Consider the following 13,784-nt stretch of genomic DNA (forward strand, 5'->3'; position numbering starts at 1 on the left):
CCCAATGGCAGCGTCCCTCCTGGTCCCTGATGCAAACGCCCAAGTGAGGGATCAATTCGCACAATACTCCAAGATTCTCAGCTCCCTGTGGCATCATCTGCCTTGCGCCTGCGCGTAGTGTTATGTTCCCTCGGCTCAGTCTTCGGCACCAGACAGTGGAGCTCCTGCTTTCTCACCTCTCGCCAGCATCATGCCTAGCACCGAGTCTCTTCAACCTCTCACACACGAGGAACCCCCCCTGCCTCCTCCTTCCAGCCGGACCATTTTCATAGCGGACAATTGGCCTCCCTTTGTCGGTGCCGCTGTCGTCGCCCAGATCGCCCACTATCGGCACCTCGGACGCCAACGCACGACGACGCCAAACCTGAGGAATGCGCGCTTTTGGGCCCTAGCCGGAGGTGGATGGATGATCACGTACCTGGGCATTGTCACTTCGATTGCCGTCGCGCAGGCCAAGGTGAATCACTACCGAGATCCCAGGACACGGGGCCTCTACTCTTGAAGCCGACGCACGTCTAGGCCTTTTTCTTTTTTTTTTTTTTTTTTTTTTGGATCCCGCACGACAGCCACACACACGCCATGTCCGCCGACTTTTGGGCAGGCTACATCAGCGGTGCCGTGGGCATCATCATTGGCAATCCCCTCGACGTCGTCAAGGTCCGCCTGCAGGCCCGCGATGCCCTCGCCGCGCAGACGCCGTCTGCCTACTTTCGCCAGTTCGAGAACACGGCCGCTCTCGTCACCGGCACGGCGGCCCCCATTGTGGGCTACGGCGCCCTGAATGCCCTCCTGTTCGTCTCGTACAATCGAACAGAGGCAGCGCTGAACGGCCTGGCGGGCGTGCAGTCGAGTCTCTGGACGACGTGGGCTGCCGGCGCCGTGGGCGGCCTCGCGACATGGGTCGTCAGCACGCCGACCGAGCTTGTCAAGTGCCGCGCCCAGCTGTCGTCCCCGCCGCGGTCGAGCTGGGCCATCGCCAAGCAGATTTACCGCACAGAGGGTGTCAGGGGGATGTACTTTGGCGGCGTCGTCACGGCGCTCCGCGACAGCATCGGCTACGGCTTTTACTTTTGGTCGTACGAGCTGAGCACGCGGTGGATGGCCGCGGCGCCGGGCGACGAGTCGAGCGCCCATCAGGAGGCAGCCAAGGTGCTCCTCTGCGGTGGTCTCGCGGGCGTCGTGACCTGGGCCAGCGTCTTTCCACTGGACGTCATCAAGACGCGCGTGCAGACGCAGCGGGCCTTTGGCGGCGAGGCCGAGACGGCGCGCCTGCTGGGTGAGGGGCGCGGAGCCGAGGCGTCCTCACAGGCACGGCAAGGCGCCGTGCAGATGGCCAAGGCTGCGTACAGGGAGGAAGGCCTGCGCGTGTTCTTCAGGGGCCTCACGGTGTGCAGCGTCAGAGCCTTCGTCGTCAATGCCGTGCAGTGGGCTGTCTATGAATGGGTCATGCGCGAACTGGGGCAGAGCAAGAAGCGGGTAGATCCGACTGAATGAACCAGCGCAATCTCAGCCACATTTCGACTTCTTCTGCATGTCATTGAAAATGATGATGATCATGTCACCCGAATCCCTAAGAGTCCCTGATGGTGAGGTGAGGCTGGAGATGCATGTGACGGCGGTTATGCGAACTCTCCGAAAAGTGGCCGGAGACATTTCGCTTGTTTTGTGACGGTTTCGCTCTCTTGGCGCTCGTCTCATGGGACTGCATAATGATCGCAGTATGTCGTTCAGCCTCCTCTACTCTTGATACTATCATGTACACCCTCCGGATCCACTTGACAGCGTGGTACGTGGTGTGGAGGCGCGAGACTGGCGGTACTTGAATCCGGGTCAGGCCGGCCCTGAAGCCCATGTATACTAGTCGATATAGCGAGGGGGGAGGGCGATGAAGCAGAAGAGTAATCAAAAAAATCATAACCCATCAATCTAATGTTGCATCTGTCAGTAACTCCGAATCAAAACACCGGCATCGACGCTCTCATTGAACGGTGGGCATCCTGCCGGAGACTTTTGACGAACCGGCCCCACTTCGGTATGTCGCCGGCCCCTCCGCCGTCGCGATTCAGCCGTATTCCATGCTGGCCATCACGGTGCCAGCTCTTTGGTGGTTTCTGTTTCATGCATCTCTATGGCTCCTCGACATAATTTTCCCGCAGCATCTTCCGTCAGTTGTCCGGAGACTTTCAATCGCATCCGGAGACAAAATGCTCAGCCAGAAAGATGAAGGGAACATATAAGCCCCAGGACGTCCGTTGACAAAAATGCCCTTTCTTCGTCAATCAATAAACACAAGTACAGAAGTTTCATGCTGTCATCAAGTCCTTCTCATCAGCAACAGCAACAGCAACAGCGAGACGAACACAAGATGCGCCCTCACGACGTCCTCATCATCGGCGGTGGCCCCGCCGGCCTCTCCACAGCAACCTACCTCGCGCGCCAGTTGCGCACCGCCGTCCTCTTCGACTCGGGGGTGTACCGCAACGCCCGCGCCGAGCACATGCACGGCGTGCTCGGCTTCGACCACGCCGCCCCGGCCACCCTGCGCTCCAAGGCGCGCGCCGACCTCCTGGCGCGCTACGAAACGACGACCTTTGTCGACGACGCCGTGACGCGCATCGACAAGACGCCGCAGGGCCTCTTCCGCGCCGTGACGGGCGACGGCCGCACGTGGCACGGACGCAAGGTCGTCCTCGCGACGGGCGTCACGGACATCATGGCCCCGATCCCCGGCTTCGACGCCTGCTGGGGCCGCAGCGTCTTCCACTGCCTGTACTGCCACGGCTACGAGTCGCGCGGCGCCGCGACCGCCGGCGTCCTGACGGGCGGCTTGGTGGCGCAGGCGGCCTTGGGCGTGCACATGGCATGGATGGCCAAGCAGCTCGCGGACCGCGTCACCATTTACGCCCACGGCGACGATGCCATGGTCCGTGACCTCGAGGCGGCCATCGACAAGACGCCTTTTGTCGTCGACGCGAGGCGCATTGCGCGGATGGAGCATGGGCCCGGCGAGACGGAGGTGACGCTCTACTTTGAAGACGGCACATCTGTGACGGAGGGCTTCCTGGTGAGTACCTACTCCTCCTTTCCCTCTCCGGCTTTTTCTTTTGGCCTTGGCTAACCTTCGTGTGTGTCCAGGCTCATGGACCTCGTACCAGGGTCAACGGTCCCTTTGTCGAGCAGCTCAGCCTCGACCTCACCGAAAGTGGCGAAATCAAGACGGTCAATGCCTTTGGCGAGACGACGTGTCCAGGGGTGTATGCGGCCGGCGACAACATGCAAATGATGAAGGCGGTGCCCCTAGCAGCGGCGGCGGGCGTCATCGCCGTGGCTGGTTTGAGCGGACCCTTGAGCAGCGAGCCGCAGGTGGAGGTAGACGTGGAACAATAATGTTGAAGAAAAAATTAAAGTTAGGGTTCTGCTTATTGTCTTCATCTATTTCGTTGTCTGGTGCTCGTTTCCATACGAGCCTGTATGCGCGCGCCCGTGACCGAATTCCTAGCCTCGCAGCATTCTTGTCTTGGTATGACGCAAGCGTAATCAAATATGCTCAAAGTTCTCGTCGTGGGAGCCACTGTACGTACGCGTACCGAAAAGGCACGTTCTTTCCATCATAGACAAAGATCTACAGTCTGCCGTTGTCGGTGGCTGTGTTGCGCCAACAGTTTCGTCTGTCGATCGTTCGGAAGCCGTTGTTGTGGCCAAGAAGGCCCTAGTCATGAGAACGCACGCGATAGAAATATCTAGTGAGTGGGAAAACACAGCCACAGCATATGCTTGAAACAAGAATAAAATCGCTTCATTATAGCGGCCATTCGTAGTGGCTCTGGGGGCAAGGTATCGTAGCAGCCGTACACGTGCCACTACCAGGCAGGCGGGGTGCTCGAGAAGCCATCGAAGTGTGGAATGCGTAGTTCAGACACAACCTCCTATGACCTAAAGCCTTCCTTGACAACACTCTTCCTTCGTTCCAGACTATTGTGGAACGCCCGCCATATCTACTGTTCCCTCGTGCCATGGTATGCCATGCTTTTATTCATACAGCAAAGAAAAGTTCGTCAGATCGTGTTGTCAATGAGCGCTGTATCCGTGGGTGCTGCCCCGACTGCTGTACCCAGAACTGAGGGCTACTAGCATCAGTCACCGTCACAGGGGACACGGTTACAAAGTTGAAGCCTGCACCTGTGCTCGGGAGACTCCCGTACGGCTGCTGCGCTATGGCCCATCCGACTGACCGTGCCGTCATCTCTGCGTCCTCTGGGATGGGTATGGCCTCCGGCACCGGCTCGACAGGCGAATGCAGAACAGGCTCACCAGTCGCCGAGTAGCTGACCACGGCCCGCGGGCCCTGGTTCCACCATTGTGTCTCGAAGCCGTTGTCAACCGTCATCATTGCATTTGATAGATCGTCCATCTCGGCCTCGCGCGTCGGATCCTCGTGAAGCAGCAACGTGGTGCGCGAATCTGAAGTAACCTGGATGACGGTTGGCTGGTTGGCAAACGGCACAAACTCGCCTTCGCTCAGAGACTGTTCATCCTGCCCATCAGGTACGCCGAATTCGATGGGCCACCCCGTTGACCACGGCACACCGCCGTCTCCCAGGTGCTCGCTGAGACGATACGAAGTAGGTATTGCTGGAAGAGCTTTCCATACATCGGCGCTGGTGACGCGACGCTCATGCGAGGGGCGCTCGTGTTGTGTAGCTTCCCGACGGGGGAGCGCGGAAGCACCCATGGGTTCTGGTTCGGCATCCCAGGGACTCTGATTCCAAGGCGGCGGCGCCGAAGTACCACGCTCATGAGAGGAGCCCGATGAGTGGCTTTCTGCGCGTGACTGTCTCCTGCTGAAAGGAGGATAGAGAAGGGCCTGTGAGGCGGGAAGGTTTGGGTGGGCAATGGAGCGTTGCCGACCGCGAGGTGAAGCCGCTCGCTGTGTTGGTTCCGCTGACGTGTCTACTTGTTGCAGCAGTTGTGTCCCTGGCTGCAATTGCAGTTCCGGATGGGAATCTGGCAGAGGGCGTGGTAGCGTGCGCGGTTGAGATTGTACTTGAGTTTGTGCTGGAGCGTGTGGTTGGAATCGCGGTTGCGTGGTTTGCTGCTGCTGTGGCTGCTGTTGCTGCTGCTCATGTGCAGGGAGCGAGGTGAACTCGAGATAGTTAGTGTTGGTTGGCGGAAGTTGACGAGGGAATCTCGTGCGATCGCGCCAGTTCCGAGACATGTAGGTCAGGCTATGCCTGTTGCCAGGACCTCGTGGTGAATACGATACGCCGAACTCGAAGTGAACGTAGATCTGAGGCCGCCGAGTCGCGTCTGGCGACTGTTGGGCGTCCATGGCACAGTCTTCCTCGACGGCTTTGGTCTGGACTCGAGGGAGTCTTTGGTGTTTATGCTTGTGTTGCTGCTGTGATAAGGGATCTGTCCTGGGTAATAAGGTCATGCTGGGTTGGTACGGGGTCAGGTACGGCGGGGAAGCTGGTACGGTCAAGTCGGTCACAGGCGGCGTGGACGGCAGGCTAGGCGGACGCGCTAAGGAAGATTGGCGCCGAAAAAGGATGGGCGAGGGACAAGTAGTGCAGGTTGTGGATGAATTAGTGATGTGGCAAGAAGGAGGGCAGGCCTAGACGATGAATGGATGGGACCAGATGTGCCTTGATGTATAGTGAGTCTCGGAGTCTGGTAGCAGAACGGCACGAGCCATGCGGGCGTGACCAAATGGCCCAGAGAGCAACACAAGCAGGGATGAAGACTGACTGGCCAGGTTCAAAATGGGGTGTCCCGGACTGGCGGAGACGCTTTTAGTGATCAGAGGACCAGAAACTGGATGACAGGAGGACCTGCGCCGCGTCCGCTGTCGTCGTTGCCATCTGTGGTGGGCCCCGAAATGAGACACTATGCTCGTCGGCCTAGTATCATCGAAGAAGGGTCGTCAACTACTACTCACGTCGGCATTGACGGGGAGCAAATAGAGTCCCAGGGGGCGGGGGGTTGTTCACTAGGCCTGGCTGAGGCAAGCTGCCACCTCGGAACTTTTGTCGACAGGCAAGATTTGACCCTGCCTCGCAATGCCGAAGGACGGGGGCAAGGGCAGAGGTCGATGCCGATACCGTACGCGGACCTCGAGCCCCCCAGACCAAGCAGGCGGTGCTCTTCAACGGCAGCTGGTCGTCAGACCCAAGACTGGCGGAGTCTGCTGCGTTCGCACTGCGCCTCGGGGTCGGGGAACGGGGCAATAACTTGAGGGGCTTGGGCCACAGGGGAAATGAAGACGGAAGAGAAGGATCGTAGGGGTGGTCAGGGCACTCAGGGCCCGCTTGGGTGGTGTCGTGTTGTTGGTGAATCGAGAAGGATGGCAATCCCTGGAGGCGGAGCAAACGACGGACTGAGAAGCGGATGGGGCCGATGCTTGGCAGTGAGGTTTGTCTTGGGTGGAAAGGGTGGCTTTGCTGCATGTCGCTGTGCGCGGATCTCTGGAACACGTCGTCAGTTGAGCAGAAGACGGCGAGGAGAAGTAGTCGATGCACGGTCGAAGCAGTCTTGAAGGGCTCACCAAGTTGTGGTGGTGGTGGTGGGGGTAACGTTGACGCCTGTCCACGAGGTGACCATGGTGAGGGGCAGCAGCGAGGGTCAAGTACGACAGGGATCTTTTGGATGTTTGGAGCTACTGCTACGGAAGGAAATCCCTGTCTTCTTTGTCTCCTGCCCTTCGCAACAGGTCTTGGTACCTGCCAACTCTACAGACAAGGAGGGGTTTCGAGCGTTATGAGGCTGAACGCTGCTGTTGTTGGTTTTCTCGATCCCGAAGGTGCTGCTCACACGCCTCGAGTGTATGCAATACCTGGCGCTGGTTCATCATGTATTGGACAACCATAAAGTATCATTTCATTGATCTTCATGGTCCTGGGCAGCTCGGTCCAAGACACACTGGACCTACAGTATGCTTGGCTGACGTAGACTTATCGTGCTTTTTTTCAAGGCAACTCAGACAATACCGAAGGTAGCAAGGAAGAAGCTCAGCAGCAGTGCCATCCCGGGCATGGTCTTGGGGGACGCCACCGTAACAGGGTGTTTGGTAGCAGTCCAATATCCCAAGATGCCAAGCTTAGTGGGCGATTGCAGTGCTGTCAGGGAGAGGGCATGCGGGGGCAGGACGCGTAGAGGGTGCAAGTAAGTTGCCAAACTGTAGGTGCTGTAGGTACCTGGTTGCGCCTACCTGGTTGCGCCTACCTGGTTGCGCCTACCTGGTTGCACCTTTCTGGATGCTAAGACGGAGGAGGTGACGGATCCGCGCACAAACGCCACCTCCCCCCTTAGCTAAGGTAAGCGTTAGAAGGCGGGACTGTGGCTTGCCCGTACCTATTTTTGGCCGTGATCTACCTCGCTAACGTTGGAGGGGCCTGCTACTGCCTCGACCTACAGCAGGGATCCATCCATCCATCATCCACTCGTTTTTCCTCGCTGGTGACCATGTCAAGCAGCACCAGCAGCTCCCGTGGTTCCCCTTGACCATCTTCAGACCGACTGTCCACCAAGCCGATTGATTTCCGTTTTAGTCAGTCCAAATGCTCATCCATTGACTGTGTACAGATTTTTTTCTTCCTCACACCAAGAAGAAATTCAGCATGAGCAGAATGTCGCGCCGCACCTGGAGATGAAGATGGAGATGGTGTCATTCAGATGTGGCGCCATGCTCGCTGTTCTGAGCCTTTTCTCTGGCTCGTCATGATCATCAAGAAGAAATCAGAAACCTTGGATCCGCGAGCTTCCTATGGTCCCTCCTCTGAACGCCAGACATCGTGGGTCGTGGGTGACAAACTTGTGTTGCTTCCTTCTCGCCTCGGCCCAAGCCTCGGCCGTATCATCCAGGCGACCATCTCCTCAAGAGGCTCCATCTTGAACAACTTGATCAGGACTGGCTTCAGGTCTCGTCACTGACATGAACCTTTGTCTGCACGCTAGTCCGCCGATACACATGCTATTCGCGCTTCTATTTCGGGGCTCCTCTTGATGAAATCCTTCCACAGGTGACTCCAGAAGCAATCTGATCCTTCGCCTCCTACTTCTAGAGCCCAGTTTCTTTACTCGTGACGCCGAAGCCATGGCAGCATGGCTAGGCCGGGAATTGGCTTCCCTTTCAGGAGCCAATTCTCGACGTCTTGGCATCCTTCTTTCTGTCTCGAGCGAGTCCACATGCCACCGGTCCTCCCGAGTGCCTGCAGTTCAGATGGCGCGCTTGCCGGGACTACACAGACCCCTTGGCCTGCCGGACCCCCTCGATGCCATCCCTCTCCCAGAACTTGTCCTGGGCCTGCCTACCCCTGAGGCACCCCCCCACATCGAATGGATCGATGACTGTCAGCAGCCAGACCCTGTCGTCTTTCCATCCTGGACCCTCGACTTCGGTGACGCCGTCCCGCGCCAGATACACGTCGCATTTGGCCGGCAGGTACCTCCTCGGATGCCTCCAGTTCCACATGAGCGTGTTCCCAAGCATCAGAGACGCCTCGAAGACGTAGAAGAACCACTCGTACCGGATGACGGCCGGTACGTCCGCCGATTCCAGCCCTTCCCACTGGATGCCCTCGAACCCAAAGTGCTCCACGAGCCGGAACACGGTCCGGGCCGTGATGAGCCCTACGCTGACGTAGAGCGTCCGCAGCGGACTCTTGATCTGCCGCGCGCCGCCGAGGCCCGCGGCGACGCACCGGCGGTGAAACACGACGGCCAGGGTGAGGAAGAGGCCGGCCACGACGAGCTGCAGCACGAGCGACGTCTTCATGAGTGCGTGGCCCGTCGCCTGCGAGGCGCCGGGGAGGTCAACATTGGCGGTGTAGCTCGCGCCCCAGCCGTTGAGCATCTCTATGAGCCCCGAAAGGAACGCAAACGTCGAGAGCACGCGGCCAGGGTGGAGCGGGGAGTGGTACGGCACGTAATACAAGATGCGCCCGAGGATGTGGTAGTTTGCTAGTTCGAGGAGGGGCCTGCCCAGTCCAGTCAGTATCGCTCACGAGAGGAGAAAGGGCGAAAGAAATCAACACAATTCTGACGTACGGGCTGGCGTAGACGAGACATATGCTCGCGATAAAAGGGGCAAGGTTGTCATAGTGCCAGGCTCCGTAGACGCGCAGAGCGAAGCCGGCGACAAAGAGAAGGTTGCAAAAAACGAAGAGACCCGTCACCTTGAAAAACTTGTAGTGGCTGGCAGGTCAGACGAGGAGATATTCGTGCCGGCGGCGCAGTAACTCACTAACACTGCCACAGATGCAGTACGCATGAAGTTGCAAAGGCAATCGTGAAGAAAATGGCGGCTCCCTTGTTGGGGGCGAAGAAGTAGTAGCTTCCCTCGACTGGCCGGGTCAGTTCTGCAAGGCATAGGGTTGACTCCATCTCATGACGACACGTACCGTAGCGGCCGTCACTCATGGTCGCAATATGGTTGGGATCAGATGCTTGTAGTTGTGTTGGCCAACGTATTTCGATGTGTCAGTGGCCTCGTGCGAAACCATGTGATAATGTGTAAGTTATACAGCAGATCAGTGAACAGATGACTCCATCAGAAAACAGTTCACGTCCTCATTTCCCCATCTTCATCGTCCTACTTATATCCCAGACCTTTGATCCGTCGCTTTGGTCGTGTCGTGACTTTGAACATCACCACCCCATCTGACCAATCGCATCCATCGTACAATACGACAGCCTCAGACCAGGGCTAGCAAGCCACCACCAAGCGGCCGTCGCAGCGAATCCCCGGCCTCGACGCTGCCACCCTCGTTTGCCTAGTTGGGAAACTGCAACGACCTGGACCCTCGTGAGTCCCGCGATCATGGTGAGCGGGCTATCGTGCGCCGCGCAGGGTGCCTGGGGACTCGTCCAGCGGCACGCCCCGGCTATCGTACTCGACGCATCATGTCTCGTGACATACACATATCGCGGAACAGCACGGCAGATTGGTAACTATTTCGCCATACACATCCACACGAGACAGTTTGACGTGTCATTCTTCATTTTGAAGTCTTTGATGCCTGCCTATCATCAAGAGCCGTGTGTGCCTTGCAATCATTGATGTGTGCTCGCATCTGCCCAGTATTAAGGTACAGTAAAACTCCCCCCTCCTGATATCCTGGTGTGTTGTTCACATGATACAACTTCGACGCCCCTCCGAAAAAGAGACCCTCAATCAAGTTCGAGATCCGGTCGTTGTGTTCGCCCCAAAAATCCAATCCGACATGCCCAACGCCGGCATCCTATGAACACGGGGGGTTCGCCAATAATAAACAAGTAATGTACAAAAAAAAAACAAAGATCGTGCCAGCGTCGGAATCCACCAGCAAGCCTCAGTCGACCTCCCAGCCGCGAGCCGTTCGGTCCCGAGCTTCCTGCTGATCAGCTGCGCTCGGGGCCCGTGAACCCTCTGTCTGGCTCATGTAGAAGTCGTCGTCGTCACCCCAGTCGCTGAGTTCGCCGTCCGAGTAGTCCCACTGCACGGGGATCGTTTCCCCGGACTCTCCATAACCAAACACCATGCCACGCCATTCGCCGGCCGCGATCCGTGCCGCCACCCGCAGCATCAGGTTCATGAGATGGCTAGGCGGGCTCAGCAGAATCTCACATGTCTTGGCGACTATCGCCATGGGTACCCGTCGAACGAGATCGAGTCGGCTGCGTGTTGGCAGTCGCCTCATTGAAGTTGCCGTCGGGGAGAACAGGTTGGCAGCTGGCGGAAGCGGTGAGAGCGCTCGGCTGACCGAAATGCTGCTTGCCGTCGCCCGGTGACGAATGCTGGGTCTACGGCGTGCCACTGCGGTCGACTTTGCTTCGCCATCCGCGGATGAGTCCTGACCAGCCTGCTCAGCCGTCTCGGATGCCATGTCTGGGGCAGTCGCCGCGCTCTCTTGAGAGCTCTCATTGGTCCCAAAAGATGCCGCATCCCATGTTCTCTTGGTGTCTGGCGTCACAGTCAAGTCCGAGATATCGCGATACTGAGATATCCTCATGGGCATTAAAATGTTGTCGTGCGGATACGGAAACGTCGAGGGTGTCGTCGGCTGCGATCCGGGAGAGGAGAGGGGAGATTGCCATGATTGCACGCTATGGAAAGAGTCAGACGACCCAGCCGGTGAGATCTGACCCTTTGCGTCCTCGGGCAGCCGAGCAGGAGATTGCTTCGAAGCGGCAGACTTGGAAGGCGGCGATGTGATGAGCGTGAGTTGTGGTGGAACGGCAAGAGAGCGACCTGCGCGGAACCCGCGCAACTTCTTCCGCCGAGCACCTACAACACCACTCCCCTCCAGCACCTCTGCGCTAGTTTGCTCCGTCTCGGCTGTCTCTAGTCCGCTTTCTCCGCTGGCCGTAGATTTGATGTCGTCATCAGCGGTTGCTGGGAGCTCAACATCTTCCAAGACAACGCTGGGCTCGACGTCTGCCTTTGTCGGGGCTTCTGCCGCCGTCTTTTGCTCGTATGCACGAAGGAAGTCGTGGATGTCAGGTCGAGCGTGCGTACTTGTCTGCCGGGGCGTCAACTCGACAGCCGTTTCAGGTGTTGAAAATTCGGGAGGAACACTGGGCGGCTCTTCTCTCCGAATAGCTGTCAGCGGCGGCAGCTCTTCGCATACTTCCTCCGCTTCTTGCACAGGCAATAGAGTCGGTGGGCTATTGCTCTGTGGTGTCGAGTTCTCGCGAACGTCGCTCAAGGGTTGAGACTGCATTGGGGCGAGGGGAACACCTATTTCTAGCGGAATTTCCTGGCTCTGCTCGGCTTCCGTTGCTTCTGTCCGGACTCGGGTACCATCGTTCACATCGTTTGTTGTTGCTAAAATGACTGTCGCGTCCGGCTTGCATGCAGGTAGAATCTCGAGAGTGTTGTGGTCCGATTCAGGCTGCTCAAAAACAGATCTGTCATCTGTGACTGGTATCTCTTCTACTTCTCTGTTCTCCGTCTCATCCGCGGTGTTTCGACCGCTTGCGTCATTGGTTTGCTTCGAAACCTCGGTGATGTCTTCTATCTGCGTGGACATGTCGTCTTCGGCGACAGAGCTGACAGGGGGTACTCCTAGGGCCTCTGGCGTTTGGGCCTCTGGTGCTTGAACATTCGTGCCCTGCACAGCAGTATCTGGGACGATTTCGCTTCGAGTTGTGGTATCTTCATCTGCTGTGAAAGAGGCTTTCATGCTGGCTTTCAGTTGCCGTGCGGCAGGCGACTCGCTCTTGCGCCTCGTAGTCCTAGCTGGGGGCGTTGACGTCGCCTCGACGATGGTCGTGGCGGTGGGCGTAATATCGGATCTGCGTACCGGAGTCCAGGGCCGCTTCTTGAGGGGTGTTTTCGGCTTCTCAGGGAGCGCTATCGTGAAAGATCGCTTGAACGGGCACGCTGTCTTTTCGAACTGTAAGATCTGATCAAAGACGCCTCGCAACGCGTGGGCCAACTCCTTCTCTTCAGGGTCCGACACCGGAACCTCTATCCTCCAGTATTGCGGTCGACGGATTTGAAGAACGAACTTGTTGGACACTTCGTCGATGCACCAACATTGGCTCTTCGGTAGAATCGGTTGCAGCGCTGAACCGCAATTCAGAAATGCCACGGAGCCGGGTGCTCGGTAGATCCGAAATGGGCCTGAAAAACAATCAGTATATTGAACAATTGATCCCAAAGTCCGACCCGACTGACCGACTGCAATAGTACGCTCAAGCTGCGATGACGATGACAACGAGCCGGGCTCCTCGTCGGGTGGCGCACGGCCGGGACTCCTCGCCCTGCTTCGCCCCGAGGCTGTAAAGGCGATGATCTTGACATTTGGATGGTTGTAAAGGGTTTCGACAAGACCTGGGGCCGATTGAGACGATGAAGAAGGGCTGCAGACAGAGCCTTGGGGTGCTGTCATAACCCGTCGGGGGGCCGAAAAGGTTGATCGCGAACGGTCCATGGCAATGTCGGTCATCAACGGGAGCGATTCGCCAAGGGAGGGGCGTACTGATGCTGTTGTCAAAATCCGGTCGTGAATTTGATCATGTCGGTCGTGTGCTTGCAGACATGGCAAAGCTGCGGTGTCATGGGCTAGAAGGATGTGACACTTTCTGGCGCAGTCGTAGTTCGCAGTCTCCCCCCTCTTGTCTGGTTCGTCCCACCTTTCAGTGTTTCGACGATGGCGTTCCAGGGGTGAGGCTGAGGAATTCAGTGACCACCTAGCTGTCGCTGAGGCGATTAATTGCCACTCTTTTTGAGCGGGCGTGTCTCACTGACGGGCACAGAGACGGGAAACGTCCAATCGCGCCACGAGAGGTTGATGGATATGGTGAAATGAGAAGATTTCCAATGGGGAAGAGGCACTGGGAGAAGCAAGTTTGGGGCTGGGAGTCGGACCCTCGGGCAATAGGGAGCTTGGACACGCGACGGGGGGTTCGCGCTTCCGTTGAAGACGGGTGCGGGTCGCTGCCTGCCAGGGATGTGTCTCCCTGTTGAGCGCTCTTGCGGAGCATCCCGAATGCCTGCCTTTCTTCTGTCTACATGCATAAGTGTGCATGCGCATATATGTACAGACCATGGGCTTGCCCAAGGATTTAGGATTTGATATGGTCTGCCTGAGCAACGTCTTCCGCGTCCGAAGAGCGATTTTCCGTCTTACAGACGGGCCACTTTAGGTACCTTGCCCAGGCCTCGTTGTGAGCAACGCCAATTGTGCGAGCCTCGTCCTCTGGCACCTTATTTAATGCGAAGAATGTCGGAAGAGGGTCGCTGGGCAAAGGGTCACTGGTCAGACACGTTACAGGGAATGTCGCACTACCTAACCCCGATA

The 13,784-nt window shown here is 57.6% G+C and overlaps 6 protein-coding genes across 6 annotated transcripts; 3 read left to right on the forward strand and 3 right to left on the reverse strand.

Annotated features, from left to right (window-relative positions):
- Window positions 1–190: 190 nt before the first annotated feature.
- D7B24_001316 (uncharacterized protein) lies at window positions 191–502 on the forward strand (the record flags this gene model as incomplete). Its single annotated transcript, XM_028635553.1, has 1 exon — window positions 191–502. One exon carries the CDS (start codon window positions 191–193, stop codon window positions 500–502), a length of 312 nt encoding a protein of 103 aa, XP_028491951.1.
- A 77-nt stretch (window positions 503–579) lies between these two features.
- D7B24_001317 (uncharacterized protein) lies at window positions 580–1,494 on the forward strand (the record flags this gene model as incomplete). Its single annotated transcript, XM_028635554.1, has 1 exon — window positions 580–1,494. The coding sequence occupies one exon, from the start codon at window positions 580–582 to the stop codon at window positions 1,492–1,494; it is 915 nt and encodes a 304-aa protein (XP_028491952.1).
- Window positions 1,495–2,365: 871 nt separating this feature from the next.
- D7B24_001318 (uncharacterized protein) lies at window positions 2,366–3,387 on the forward strand (the record flags this gene model as incomplete). The annotated part of the gene is made up of 2 exons (XM_028635555.1): window positions 2,366–3,064; window positions 3,136–3,387. The coding sequence occupies 2 exons, from the start codon at window positions 2,366–2,368 to the stop codon at window positions 3,385–3,387; spliced, it is 951 nt and encodes a 316-aa protein (XP_028491953.1).
- Window positions 3,388–4,033: 646 nt separating this feature from the next.
- Window positions 4,034–5,434, reverse strand: D7B24_001319 (uncharacterized protein; the record flags this gene model as incomplete). Its single annotated transcript, XM_028635556.1, has 1 exon — window positions 4,034–5,434. The coding sequence occupies one exon, from the start codon at window positions 5,432–5,434 to the stop codon at window positions 4,034–4,036; it is 1,401 nt and encodes a 466-aa protein (XP_028491954.1).
- A 2,802-nt stretch (window positions 5,435–8,236) lies between these two features.
- On the reverse strand, window positions 8,237–9,417 carry D7B24_001320 (uncharacterized protein; the record flags this gene model as incomplete). The annotated part of the gene is made up of 4 exons (XM_028635557.1): window positions 8,237–8,975; window positions 9,046–9,192; window positions 9,242–9,341; window positions 9,399–9,417. 4 exons carry the CDS (start codon window positions 9,415–9,417, stop codon window positions 8,237–8,239), a joined length of 1,005 nt encoding a protein of 334 aa, XP_028491955.1.
- A 911-nt stretch (window positions 9,418–10,328) lies between these two features.
- On the reverse strand, window positions 10,329–12,914 carry D7B24_001321 (uncharacterized protein; the record flags this gene model as incomplete). The annotated part of the gene is made up of 2 exons (XM_028635558.1): window positions 10,329–12,604; window positions 12,659–12,914. The coding sequence occupies 2 exons, from the start codon at window positions 12,912–12,914 to the stop codon at window positions 10,329–10,331; spliced, it is 2,532 nt and encodes an 843-aa protein (XP_028491956.1).
- Between the last annotated feature and the right edge of the window lie 870 nt (window positions 12,915–13,784).

This window comes from Verticillium nonalfalfae, assembly GCF_003724135.2.
Source record: "Verticillium nonalfalfae strain VnAa140/NRRL 66861 chromosome Unknown scaffold_126, whole genome shotgun sequence".
NCBI classification, from domain to species: domain Eukaryota; kingdom Fungi; phylum Ascomycota; class Sordariomycetes; order Glomerellales; family Plectosphaerellaceae; genus Verticillium; species Verticillium nonalfalfae.